This window comes from Pteropus alecto, unplaced genomic scaffold (assembly GCF_000325575.1).
Source record: "Pteropus alecto unplaced genomic scaffold, ASM32557v1 scaffold43, whole genome shotgun sequence".
In the NCBI taxonomy this organism is placed as follows: domain Eukaryota; kingdom Metazoa; phylum Chordata; class Mammalia; order Chiroptera; family Pteropodidae; genus Pteropus; species Pteropus alecto.
In genome coordinates this window covers 8,543,010-8,556,470 of record NW_006435764.1, presented here as the reverse complement: position 1 = coordinate 8,556,470, position 13,461 = coordinate 8,543,010, and the positions used below count along the sequence as shown (strand labels likewise).

The following is a 13,461-nucleotide window of genomic DNA, read 5'->3' as shown; positions in this document are numbered from 1 at the left end:
GTTTGCTTTTATTGGACGCAGGGTAAGAGAGACAGGTGTCTCCACTTGCCCATTCAGATCTATTTTCTGCCCTTAGAGCAGTCAGGTAACAGGTAAGACTGAGATGGAGCGCTCAGATGGGAGCTGGAGGGACATTTAACACAGGAGTTTTCTATAAAAGGTGGTCAGGGTGCAGAGAAATCACAAGTTAAGAGCAGAACCTGGAGGGACATTTAACACAGGAGTTTTCTATAAAATGTGGTCAGGGTGCAGAGAAATCACAAGTGAGAGAATCATCTCCCAAAGTTAAGAGCAGAAGCAAATCATAATCCTCCAAGCTTGAAGAGGCAAGTGAAAAGTGGTTCCCCAGATCTCAGAAGAAGAGAATCATGTGGGAAGGACCACTAACATGAGTGGTGACTCTTTGGTCAAGGGACTGGCCAGCCCTTGGCAACAGCACAGGGAAGAAACGGGGAGACTAAGTAATTTGCCCTTTCTTTCCTCCGGTCTCCTAACGGAGTGTGCTGTTGTTTGAAATCGATTGGAAGCCAGAGGGCAAGGGTGCTTGTTAATAAAATCCATATAAATCTCAGTCCCCGGGGACAAAATAGACTGGAGAAAGACGGAGAGGAGATCAGGAGAGGCGGGCGGCGCGTAGCCAGCACAGCCCTTCCTACCCTGTTCTGCACCCTGTACTCTGTAGCCTATGTGGACTGCATCACCTCCATCCTTTGTTCTGATCCTTCTGGCGGTGTTCAGCCAATAAAGTTGGAAGTCAGAGAGGGAAGTCAGGGTTCATTCTCCCTTTATTCTGGCTGCAGTTTTGGCAGTAGCCGAGTTGCCCCGGTCTAAGACCTCAGCTCTCATTAGGCAGCTCACATCCTTGGCTACAGCGCCTGCTGCTATAGTAACTATAGTAACATGGTTCGTGCCCCTCATCCCTTAATTCTTAAAGGAACGGCATTTTTCTATTATTAATTCCAAAGTATGTCGACATCTCTTTTGGTCCCCATGACCCTGCCCACATCTTCTATAAACAGTTTCTTCATCAGTCTGCTTTCAATTAAACACTCTGAGACTGCCCAGTGATACAAAACTGCACGAAAGTATGCATAAGCCATCAGCATACCCAGGGCGGGTGTCATCAGTGTCAAGGGACTGAATCTTTTAGGAATACTCATGTCTCTCTAGGTCAAAGGGGGATGATAACCCATTCACTACTTTTCTGTATAAAGAGAACTTAGAGTAGCAACGAGTCCTCCACTCCTAGAAGCATCCGGCATTGGCAGGGATGCCATCATTTGGAGGGATGGGAGGATTAAACTAGATATATGGCCTCCCTAAACCGTTTCCGTCTTTAGAAACTCATATTCTCTTATTCTTGGCAGTTATTTCAAAAACGAAGGCAATAAGGATCTTATTTTGGGTTCCCACAAAAGCAGACACTGATTCTTGAGAGGGTGGCGACTTGATCCAAGAAGGGAGGAAAGCCCATAAAGTAAGCATTCGTGAATGGGTTCCTGTTATGGGAAACTGGGAACTGGGCTCAGTCTTTTCAAAGACTTTCTAACTTAATATCTCTGGGGAGTAAAGAGGCTACGGTAATTATCCAGCAATACCACCTTTCCTTTGTTAAGAAAAATTCCTGAGGTATTAAGTTCCCAGCGCATCTGGCCTGCCCACACCCCGGCATCCTCAGGAAGAGAGAGGCAGGAAATATGGAGTTATGGAAACTGAAAGTGACTTGCAGAGTGGGCCAAGGGAGTATGTTGCATTTGCTACAGTAAATTTGGGTAACAGACCTCTCCCATATGTCTTCACTTCCTCCCAGGAAGTTGGTACCATTAATGAGAACTCATTTCGAAGGTGGACAGTTCTATCTTCTACAATATTTAGTTAAGGCTGGTCTCCAAAGGACTCGGGTTTAGTCACCAATAAGTCCCTATTCATATGCCTCTTATTACTTCCTTCAATGCAGATTGGTTTGCGTGAACCATCTTTTCAAAACGTTGCCAAGCTAGTGTACGGAGGTCTATAAATTAAGGCAAGTTTATATGGAAAAAGAAACATGTAAGAATAACCAGAAAAAAATAATAAAAAGGAAAAAAATTACCAAGGGAAACTAGCCCTATCTGACATTAAAACACTCTACGAAGCCTTTATAATTACAGCATTATTACACTAACACATAGATAGATAATAGACCAATGGAATAAAAGAGGAAGACCAGAATTAGTCCCAAATACATATAGAAATTTAACATGTTGTAAAGATGGCATTTCAAATCCCTGGAATAGAGATGGACTGTTTAATAAATGGTGCAGGACCGACTAGATAGTCTTTGGAAAAATATAAAATTACATCCATATTGCACACTATACCCAAGGATAAACTCTAAATGTATTAGGAATGAAAAATGTAAAATGTAAAATCACCTACTGTACTATTCATAAAAACAAAATTAATAGTTTGGGGAAAGGAAGCATTGTGGTAGGAAAAAAATGTATATTTTAACACCAAATATTGTCAGAGGAGAAACTTAAAGCTGATTTAGACTACCTATGAATCAGTTTTAAAAGTGTGTGTGTGTGTGTGTGTGTGTGTGTGTGTGTGTGTTATACAAGTACAAGTATTAGAAGAAAACAGAAAACACAGGTAAATTCTTATTTAATCGTACTGTTGGGAAGAGCTTTCTAATAATGGCTTAAAATCCGTAGGTAATTGTAGTAACCTGTTTGGGCTACTGTAACAAAAATACCATAGACTGGGTTGCCTAAACAACACACATTTATTTCTCACAGGTTTGAAAACTGGAAAGTTCAAGGTCAAGTCACCAGCAGATTTGGTGTCTGGCAAAAGCCTACTTCCTTGTTCACAGATGGCCATCTTGCTGTGTCTTCACTGGCAGAAGGCACAGGAGAGCTCCCTAGGGTGTTTTATAAGGACACTAATCCCATTTATGAGCACCCCGTCCTCATGACCTAATCACCTCCCAAAGGCCCCTTCTCCAAATACCATCTCACTGGGATATTAGGTCTCAACGTAGGAATTAGGGGAGAGGGGCCACAAACGTTCAGTCTGTAACAGTAGCGAAAAATTGATAAATTTTACTATATAAAAATTGTTTTTTAATTTGCACAATAAAAGAAACAAACGGCAAAAACAAAATCAAAAGACATTGTCAAACTTGGAGAAAATATATCACAGATGAAGAGCTAACGTCCCTGATATATAAAGAACTCTTAAAAATTGAGGGACAAAGGTCCAGAAATTGAAACCAAAAAAAAAAAATAAGTAAAGACTTAGGGTTTGGCTCCATTTACCTTTTCATCCTTGTTTGTTTCAGTGTCCTTCACCCACAAAATGTTTCAAACGCTATTCGCCACACCCAAAATATATCCTACGCCTTCTCTCCTTCGCGCTTGTACCCTCCTCCATTCCCTCTGCCTGTCATTATATTCTTTCTGTTAATCATGTCACGAAGTTCATCCCATCAGCTTCATCTGTTTATTCACTAAAAGTGGTTTAGTGCCAATCGTATGCCAATAAGAATGCAAAGGTGAATCAAGACACTTAAGACCTAGAACAGCAGTACCTGTGCGGTTCACATGCCCACCCACGAGTGTTTTCTGATTTTCTACGGGCTCCGACTTAGATAAAAAATAGACTTAAGTTGATTGCGATTCTCATTTCACATGCTGTGACTCCCCTTTTCTCATGTGGTTTATCAATTTCGAAATTCCACCTTCTGTTCGAAGTCTTCCCTAATCTCTTCAAACCCAATAACTCAGTTTCTCCTCTGTTCTCCTGCGGGGATCCTATTTCTCTCCTGTGCCATTTATGTCCTTCTGTCTTGCGACATAGCTATGCTCCTTGCCCCTGAGAGACCAGCGCATTCCTGTGTCTCCCAGAGCAGCAAGCACAACTTTCTTCTGCGCACAGATACCATGAAATACTTACCCAACTGAATTGCATTTAATTGGCATGTAACAGGAAGTACATATGGGTGGGGAAGCTGAGCCTTGGGCAGCTGGTAACCTGGCCTGCACCTAGGAGGAAGCGGAGAGGACTTCGGATCTTTCTTAATGCATCACCCAACCTATTGAACACAGTGCATCCCTTGTCTCGAGAAAAGCAAGTTGCCTACAGCGAAGCACTGGGAAGAGGAGCGAGAAAGACTTAGCTGCTGGCAGAGCAAAGTGAGTATGCTTAATCTAATGGTTACTATGGATAACTGAGGGATGCTGATAAAGTTTTTCTACCAAATGAGACTAATGATAAAATCTGGATGTGAGGTAAAGCTCATGGCATGGTTTATTGTACTCATTTCTGGGGGTCTGTTTAAGGAGAGAGAGAGAGAGGAGAATTTTAAAACCAGACCAGAATTCAAAAGTAACCGAGAAAATTGAGCAGCCTAAGACACCCAATGAATATATACTGTCCTGGCAATGGGCTTCTCTGAGGTCAATGACCTCCATTTCACTGATATTTATATGACGAAGTCCTGGAGAATTCACGTCCACTCTCCCAGCCTCAGTTTCCTTTTTCAGAAATTCAGAGAATTGGGCTTGGTATCCTCCAAGAGACTTTCCGGCTCTGAAATTTCGTTATCAGATAGTGCTACTGTATGCAAAAGCACCGAGCTGAGCACGACGAGAGATACAAAAATAAAAAAAGACACGGCCCTTACCCTCTGCAGGGCTTAACTCGTTTGGGACTTGCTTTTTCTCATCTGTAAAACTGGGCAAGGGTGAGGATTGAAAGAAATGTATTTATAAAGCAGTGACCACGTGGCACTTCGTAACTGCCCCGTAACTGGTCCTAATATCTCTAAAACGAGATTCATCATCTCATAGGGGGATAAGGTGCTCAAACGAGTTAACGAAAGCAAAAGTCCTTTACAACGTAAACATTAGTGCGAGTGTGACTGTATCGCATTTATTTTTTAGCAGCATGAATTCGATGACTTCAGCAGGCCCCACGGCCAACTCTGTGTTTGTGGCGGCACCCCAAAACCCGTATCCCACGATGCCGGGGGCCATGTCTCAGGGACCCCTGTATCCATGGAACCAACCCCAAGTCCACCTAATTCCCGGAAACCCTCCTGGTCCGGAGCCATCCGCATGTGTGCGACCTGACCAGAGAGGCTTGAAAGAGGGCAAAGTCCTAGGGGTAAGTGGGATTGCACACTGCAGGGCAGGGGCCACAAGGCCGGAGTCCGAGGGGGGCGAAATTTAGAAATACAGAAACTCTAGATCCCGCAAGGAGGGTCGGGCTGCCCCGGCCTTGCCAGACCCTGATTTATCAGAAAGCTCCGCTGTGCGGCCTCGCCAGGGCCTCCGTATGGCGCCTGGTATTTTCTGACTCAGGCATTTTAGAAAAGAGAAAAAAAAAGCGACAAGGACAAAAACAACAACAACAACAAAGCAGTAAACTGGAACACTCGTCCTGTCGCCAGCATCCTCGCTGATCCACGTGGCCTCTGGAAAGAAGCGGGTCCCCTGATCCGTAGAGTCTAAACCCCATGTGTTCGAATGGAGTCTTCATCCAGTAAGAACAGAAGCAGGTTAGACAATCAACAAAATAAGAATTGGCGGTGATTTCCTCCGCCCTCCCCGGCGAAAGGCTGTCTTGAGGAGGACGAGGGAGGCCCATTTCATTGCATGGCCTGATGAGGGCAAGCATGGGTTCTGACCCAGGCTGCCGGGAGCTCAGACCCTAGCTCCGCTCCCATGTATGGCTCGTGGGAGTGTCCTCGGAGACAGCCTGCATGGAGAGCAACGTGTATTTGCCAAATTTAAAAATATCCGATAATTCCATCTCTGAGACTTTGTCCTGCAGGTATGCCTGTGCACACGAAAAACATGTGTGAGCTTATTTATTTCAGCTTGGTATGTGACAGCCAAAGAATAGAAACAGCCAAAATCCCCGTCAATATAATTCTGCTTAAATCAATACATTATACGTCCAAAGAATGAAATGGGGGGATGTAGAAAGAAAGCTCCTTATGTAATAATATGGACATAACCCCAAGATATATCATTAATGGGGAAAAAAATAAGGGCGGACATTCAGTATAATTTACCACCACTTGTGCAGGTTTAAAGAAATAATGTATTTGTGTTCACTGCCATGTTTGTAGTATATACATACATGTATATGGATGTGTTTATACATACATGTGTATACATGTATGTATATCTCATTTGGGAGAGAATATATATTAGTTTTGTAGAGCTGCCAAAACAAAGTGCCACAATTTGGGTGGCTTAGAACAACAGAAATTTATTGTCTCACACTTCTAGAGGCCAAAAGTTTGTAATCAAGGTGTCCACGGGTCCGTGCTCCCTCTGAAGGCGTTAGGGGAGGATGCGTTCCAGGCCTCTCTCCCCGCTTCTGGTCGGCTCGTGCCTTGTGGGCAGCATCACTCCAAGCTTGGCATTCTCCAGTGTGCATGTGTCTCTTAATAGGGTATTCTCTTTAAAAGGACAGCAGTCACGCAGGATTAGGGACCACCTGACTCCAGTATACCTCAATATATACTGGAGTATGTACCTCATTAGGTAATACTCCAGTATTACTTAATTATATCTGCTGCAACCCTATTTTCTTTCTTTTTTTTTTTTTTTTCAGGCAAGGCAACCCTTGGTTGACCTCACAGATTGCAAGGAACTTATCAGTTTACAAGCCTTTATTTTTTTTTCTTTTTTACGCCTACGGCACCTGGTCTTTCAAGGTGGTCTCCCATCCAAGTACTAACCAGGCCTGACCCTGCTTAGCTTCTGAGATCAGACGGAATTGGGCTCGTTCAGAGTAGCATGGCCATAGACTGCAACCTTATTTTCAAATAATATCACTTCCTCAGGGACTAGGGGCTAGAACTTAAGCATATTCATTCGATGGGGTAGAGTCAGACACAATTCAATCTGTAACAATATCCCAAAGAAATAAGAGATGAGCACAAAGACTTATCTACAAGGATATTCATTGCAGTGTTATTTTATAATATGAAAACACAAAAAACAATCTTACCTGCCCGATACGTCTGTTCCAACTACTTCATAGAACAGCCAAACAATGGAATCAGGGCAATGCTCAATACCACGGGGACCTATTCATGATGAAATACTAAGCCAAATATGCAGAGCCCTATTTCATATTATCGATGCATGTTTGAAAATAAGAATGGAAGGTTAAACAGTCGATTTCTCTGAGTGGAAGTAAATTACAGGAAGTTTTCGTTTCATGTTTTTATTTTCCATATTATTTTTTAGACCAGAAAAACAAAAGATTTATTAAAATTACAAGGAGGCACAAAGGTGGTGGGCGGGGGTTTTTTCGGATCCAGCCTCAGAAACAAAGGTCTCAGCTTGTGGCTCTCCTCCCGCAGGCCATCCAGATCCTGATAGGCCTGGTACACATTGGCCTGGGCTTTGTCATGGCGACCCTCCTCAGGTCCTACCAAGCCTTCTCGTTCTACAAAGGCTTTCCCTTCTGGGGAGGCATCTGGGTAAGTAACATGAGTCACTCTGCAAGCAAGTTCCCAGAAAGTGTCAATGCACTCAGGACCACCTCGTCAAGTTGTGCCGTTAGGCACAGAAGTTTTCCAGCCAAGACAGCGTGCAGGGTGTGACTCCGGCTCAGGCCTCGGTCACCAAGCCTATAAGTCAGCTTGGGCCACCACAGACTGGGTGGCTAAACAGCAGACGTTTGTTATCGCACAGATCGGGAGGCTGGAAGTCCAAGATCAAGGGGTCAGCACAGTTATTTCTTCTGCGGCCTCTCTCCTTGGCTTGTAGACGCCCATCTTCTTCCTTGCATTTTCGCATGACCTCCGTGTGTCTGTGTCCTAATCCTAATCTCTCTTCTTATACGAACACCAGTTGTGTTGGATTAGGGCCCACCCATGTGACCCCATTTCGTCTTAATCACGTTAACCCCCTCTTTAAAGGCCCTATCTACAAATGCATCACCCTTCAGTGTGTGATGAGTTTACATCCCAATAAACCCACAGTAAATTGAAAATATCATGTCAAAAATGCATTTCATACTACACTGTAGAGTATGGCTTGTTTACCTTCGGGGTCGCCTGGCTGACCTAGAGCTGCCGCTGGCTGCCGCTGGCTGCTGCTGTCCAGCATCACGGGAGAGTAGCCTGCTGCACACCGCCAGCCCAGGGAAAGGGCAGAACTCAAAATCCAGTCTCGACTGAATGCGTATTGCTTTCATACCATAGTAACGTTGAAAAATCATAAGTCGAACCATCGTAAGTCAGGGACTGTCTGTCTATAAGGTCACATTCGGAGGTACTGGGGTTTAGGACTTCAAAAGGTGAATTTTGAAAGGACACAATTAAGCTCATAACACCAAGGGACAGCCCTGCAAGCTGCCTGCCATCCCCCTTTTCTATCCCGCCCAACTCAGAGGTCAGGAAAACTTCTTCTAGTTCATCAACCCAGAAGTGGCACCTTTTCTAATTTACACAAAAACACCCCCCTGTAAAGGATGCGTTCAGAATAGCCCTCAAGTGTCCAAGGTAGGCCGGCAGCCTGAGCCTCAGCAGAAAAGCTCTCCCACCTGTGGTGAAGAGTGCCTGCCCAGCCACACATAGAACGGTCAGTCAGTAAGCAGCGGGGACTCAGATGGGCTTCAGAGTCCCCATGTGGGCAAAATATTTGGTATGTTAGGTGTGTTTTGTTTTTGTTTTGTTTCGTTTTGTTTTGTTTCCTGGAAAAGTCCATAGCTTTCATCAGACCCTCGGAGTGATCCGTGACTCCATAAAAGGTTAAGAACCACAGGTCCGTTCTCTTCTCCAATGCGCCGCCTCTATGATTCTTTTGCACTGTGTTCTCCTTAGCGTCCTCCTGCCTCCACACACACTCACGCGCACACGCACACACTCACACACTCACACGCACGCACACACGCACTCACACTCACTCACATGCACACACTCACACGCACACACACTCATGCACACACACTCACTCACACTCACACTCACATGCACTCACACACACTCACACGCACGCACACACACTCACACGCACAAACGCACTCACACACTCACACACTCACACTCTCACACACACTCACACTCACACACACTCACACACACACACAATACCTCCTTGTCCTCCCCTCTCCACCCCTCCTCCTTTTTCTCTCTGCTCTTACACAGTCTGCCTCTTGACTCACACACCTCCCTGTGACTCAAATGCAACTTTTCTCACACGCAGCAAAACCTCAGAGTAACCTGGATGTCAGTCAAGCCACACTATCCCGTGAGATTTAAACAAAATAGCCTGGAGCCATCCCCACCCTCGTCCACACGCAACTTCTGCAAGATGGCGGCCGTTCTTGGGCGTGTTCTGGTCTCCGTGGCCGCTCTCTCTCTCGTTCCCATTTGTGTCTCATCTTCCAGGACTGAGGTCTTCTTCTCTCTGTTCCACACAGACCCAGACTTGGAACTCGGCCCCCATGTCTCCCCTCGACCACAGGCTCCCGTGTCTGTCTGTCTGACAGACCTCAGTGGAGTTCGGGGCAATGGAGAGGGTTAACCCCACAGCCACAAAATAGCTGCTATTCGGTGCTAGGTTCTCTTGGACACTCTCAAGTGCCCGGCGGCTGCCCCGGCGCCTCGAAGGCCCCGCTGGCCGTCTTCCCTTCGCCAGATTGCTCGGCCCCCATCAGCCCTCGTGACTCTCCCTCCTTTTTCCTACAGGACAGTTTTGCTCTTTGTCGCCTTCTTGACTCCAGGACGATCTGTTCCTTTTCTGAGGCTCATTCATGTTCTCCTCCAACCAGAAAGGCCTCAGAAAGACCGGAGGGGACATCGGAAGTCCAGCCTTCTGTTCCCTTCTTTTCTCTTCAAGTCTCTATAAACAGAAGGGCGTGAGGTTGAGATTTATTTTCCCACTTGTAGGAAAACTGGCATTCCCCTTAGAAGCCATAGGCAGCCAGCATGAGTTTTTATCATAAATACCCATTTCCACTCCCTGGCACATGCATCTACTGTGAGTGGGAGGGAGTGTAGGGCGCGGGTTAAGGACGTGGGTGACATGATTGGAAAAGTCTTAAATCAAAGCTAAATGTAGCACGATTCATTGCAAAAATAAAAAAGAACGTGGGATCCGGAGTCAACTACCTGGATTTGATTCCCAGCTCTGCTATTTGCTAGGTGGACTTAGGTGAATTATTTAAAATTTCTAAGCCTCAGTCTGCCCACCTGTACAATGGCAATAATAGTAGTGCTTGGTAAGCCATCATGCAGTTAAGTAAGGCAAGGTCCAAACAGCACCTCACGTAGCGCTCAGTGAAGCTTTTACTAAACCGTAACCAGCACGGTCCCAGACCAGTTACACTGACAGCCGCTCTGCCTGCAGAATGCCGGTGTTGAAATAAATGCGCGCAATCTGCCCCATCATCCTCGTAGTCGATGTTCAGCACTGTAGAGACGCAGGATTTTCCGAGTAACTGAAAGGTGCTCGCCCAGATGTGTAGACAGGCCAGGACTGGTGTTGGGCAGAGGAGAGACTGGGGACTCCTCCTCTCTCCCCCCAGAGTCCCATGCCTGAGTCCTGAGGTGAACGCAAGAATCCAACGAGATGTGCATGTGGGAAAATACAAGACAAGGAAAGAAGCAACTTCGAGTAATTTACCATGTACGTGATCTACTACGTGCAAGATATGCCAAATTCCAGACATGAGGCACAAATTATCTCACCGTGATGACTCTTAGCAAGGCATAGCTGTTGTTGTTTTTTCTATTTTTCGGACGAGGAAGTAGAGACCTAGAGAAATTAATAACTTTTCCAAGATCACATGAGTCTCAAGCCAGAATTTAAAACCAGGTCAGCTGAATCCTGAATTCTATATCTATCTCTGGCACGTGGTACAAAACAACTCATTCATTCCTTCGTTCGTTCTCGTTCGTTCTTTTCCCCATGTCGAGCTGGCAGTCCCACTCGAGAAGTCCAGCATGTGTGACGGAAGGTGTGTGTAACCGGAATCACGGAAGCCTGAAGATGGGGGCCCTAACTTCTGACTTCTTTCTAAACTTCCTCTTTTCTGCACCAGTTTATCATTTCAGGATCCCTCTCGGTGTCAGCAGAAAAGCAGCCCAAATCTCCTTCCCTGGTAAGTCACATCCTGAGACAGGCTATCCCAGCTGGGGACTTACTGGAGAGACACCCAAGGGGGAAAAGAAAGCTTTCCTTCCCTCATCCTTGCACCTACTTATAACCAGACACAGGGCACTGACACCCACGCTCACTCATACTCACGTAGAGGACCATGTGAACGTGGCCAGAGTCACAAGTAGGAAAGAGTCCGGAGGATTCAGGAGAAAGAGGGTCAACACAGCTACACCTTAGTTAAGGCATCAGAGTGTGGAGACAGAGAGACAATAGCTTTTCTAAGAGGCTCTTCCTGGAGGAGGCACGAAGCTGCCAGGGGGTCCAGGGCAGCCCTCCGGCAGGGCAGGGCACTGTGAGTAGCTGCAGCCCACAGAGCTGGCCTCCAGCCATTCCTGCGGTGAAGCCAAAGGAGCCTCGGGCACCAGCTTCCCTAAGGAATCCAGCCAACCAACTTTGCATGTCAACGTGGACCAAGCTTTGTGATCCCCTAGCAATGATCCGAGAAAGTACCTTTGTTTCTCTCACAAGCAGGTGGTCTTAAGCAAGGAGCCCCAGGACTACCAGGTCCCTCCACCAGATGAGATTGATTTGAAAATCTCCAAAGGTTATTTTTGGGAGCATTTGTCCCACAAGATTCTATGAAGACCCATAATCCGTGTTAAAGGCTCTGAGAAGTCCTGCACCAAAGGCTGTTTTAACTTTGTTCAACCCAGGTTTTTTTCAAAGTTCATTTATTCCCAAACCTTTTTTGCACAGAACGTCTCTCTCTATTTGCTGCAGAACCAGGGTTCCGGGGGATTCACGTGAAGGAACACTCGTTGAGTCTCTGCTTATCTCGGTGACAATAGTTTTCCTCTCTTACCCTGACCTTCTTACCATGTCTTCTTCAGGTGAAGTGCAGCTTGGGCTTCAACATCGTCAGTGTAATCTATTCTGTGACAGGAATGATATTCTTCATCATAGACATGAGTATCAACTCCCTATATGTCTACACTGACTACTATATCCACTGGAGTTTGGTGAGTATCTCTCTCAGCCATCGCTCCGCTGGGTTCCAGGTTAGCTAGTTTATACAATCACTGAAAAGGGCTTGACCACCAGGCACTGCGGGTAGCGCCAGCAGAATCGAAGCAGAGTTTAAAGTCCCTGACCAGCAGTTTTACTGCTGTGATGCTCTAAGTACGTGACTTCTCTCAGTCGTAGTTTCTGCTTTCATAAAACAGTACCTACCTCATGACACCATTGAGAGGATTAAATGCAGTTATACATAGAATGCTCCCATACCCACCAACCCTCGCCTCTGCTCACATGCTTGCCTTCCTGCTCTCTACTCTAGACAAAGCGGTCAGCAAAGCTTTTCTGCAAAGGGCCAGAGAGGAAATATTTAAGCTTTTGCAGGCCACTTGGTCTCTGTTGCGACTGTTGAACCCTATCCTGTGGTAGGAAAGCAGCCAGAGAAAATATGTAAATGAATGGGCGTGGCTGTGTTCTGATAAAACTTTATTTACAAAAATAAGCAGCAGAGAAGACTTGGCCCACAGACCATAATTTGCCATCTTGTGCTATAGACCAGCAGAGTCCACTAGAAATGTAATGTGAGCCACATATGTGATTTTAAATTTTCTAGTCGTCATATGAAACAAATGAAATTAATTTTTATAATACATTTTATTTAACCCAATAGATCCAAAATATTATTTCAATATGTAATTCATGTAAAAATTGGTTAACTCAGTATTTTGCGTCTTGGGTGTCACACCTTTGACATATCGGTGTTCATTTTGCATTTAACAGCACATCTAAATGTGGGATTAGCCAACCTCAAGTCCTCATCGGCCACAGGGGACTCGCAACTGCCACATTGAAAAGTGTAGCTGTAGATGAGTCCCAATAAACCCAATCTCTCCATCTGCACAACAGAGCCCGCCCACTCGAGGTCGTCACTCTAAATTCTCTGCTCCCCCTTGCCCCACCCCACTTCTACATCGATGTCCCCTCTTCTCTCAAGCGTTTCCACCGGCATCTACACACGCTTTCGTTTCTTTCGTCTTAAAAGAACGAACAAGCAAACCTTCTCTCCGTCCTGCGTCAGCCACTATCCCATTTCTCTGGTCCTCTCTGCAGAAAAATCCTTAAAGGAATTGTGTACGCTCGCGGTCTCCAATTCTCGACTCTCGCCATCTCCCTGGAGCCCACGCTCACCGTATTCCCAGCCTCCCTCCTCCAAAATCCTCCTCCACTCAAGGTCCCCGATCGTCTTTCTCTTCGGCGAACGGACGGTGTGTGGCTTCCAGGCTCCGCTCTGAGGCGGGTCTCATCCACCCACCCCGGTCGCTCTCTTCTC

The 13,461-nt window shown here is 45.8% G+C and overlaps 1 protein-coding gene and 1 pseudogene across 1 annotated transcript in view; one reads left to right on the top strand and one right to left on the bottom strand.

The window, feature by feature from the left end:
• Window positions 1-4,932: 4,932 nt before the first annotated feature.
• Window positions 4,933-13,461, top strand: part of LOC102888980 (membrane-spanning 4-domains subfamily A member 8) — a 12,413-nt gene continuing 3,884 nt past the window's right edge. Inside the window, exons 1-4 of the mRNA XM_025046309.1 lie at window positions 4,933-5,151; window positions 7,370-7,489; window positions 11,059-11,118; window positions 12,008-12,136. Of these exons, the coding sequence (XP_024902077.1) occupies window positions 4,933-5,151; window positions 7,370-7,489; window positions 11,059-11,118; window positions 12,008-12,136 (528 nt within the window). The remainder of the gene's footprint in view (window positions 5,152-7,369; window positions 7,490-11,058; window positions 11,119-12,007; window positions 12,137-13,461) is intronic.
• On the bottom strand, window positions 6,691-6,809 carry LOC112479324 (annotated as a pseudogene).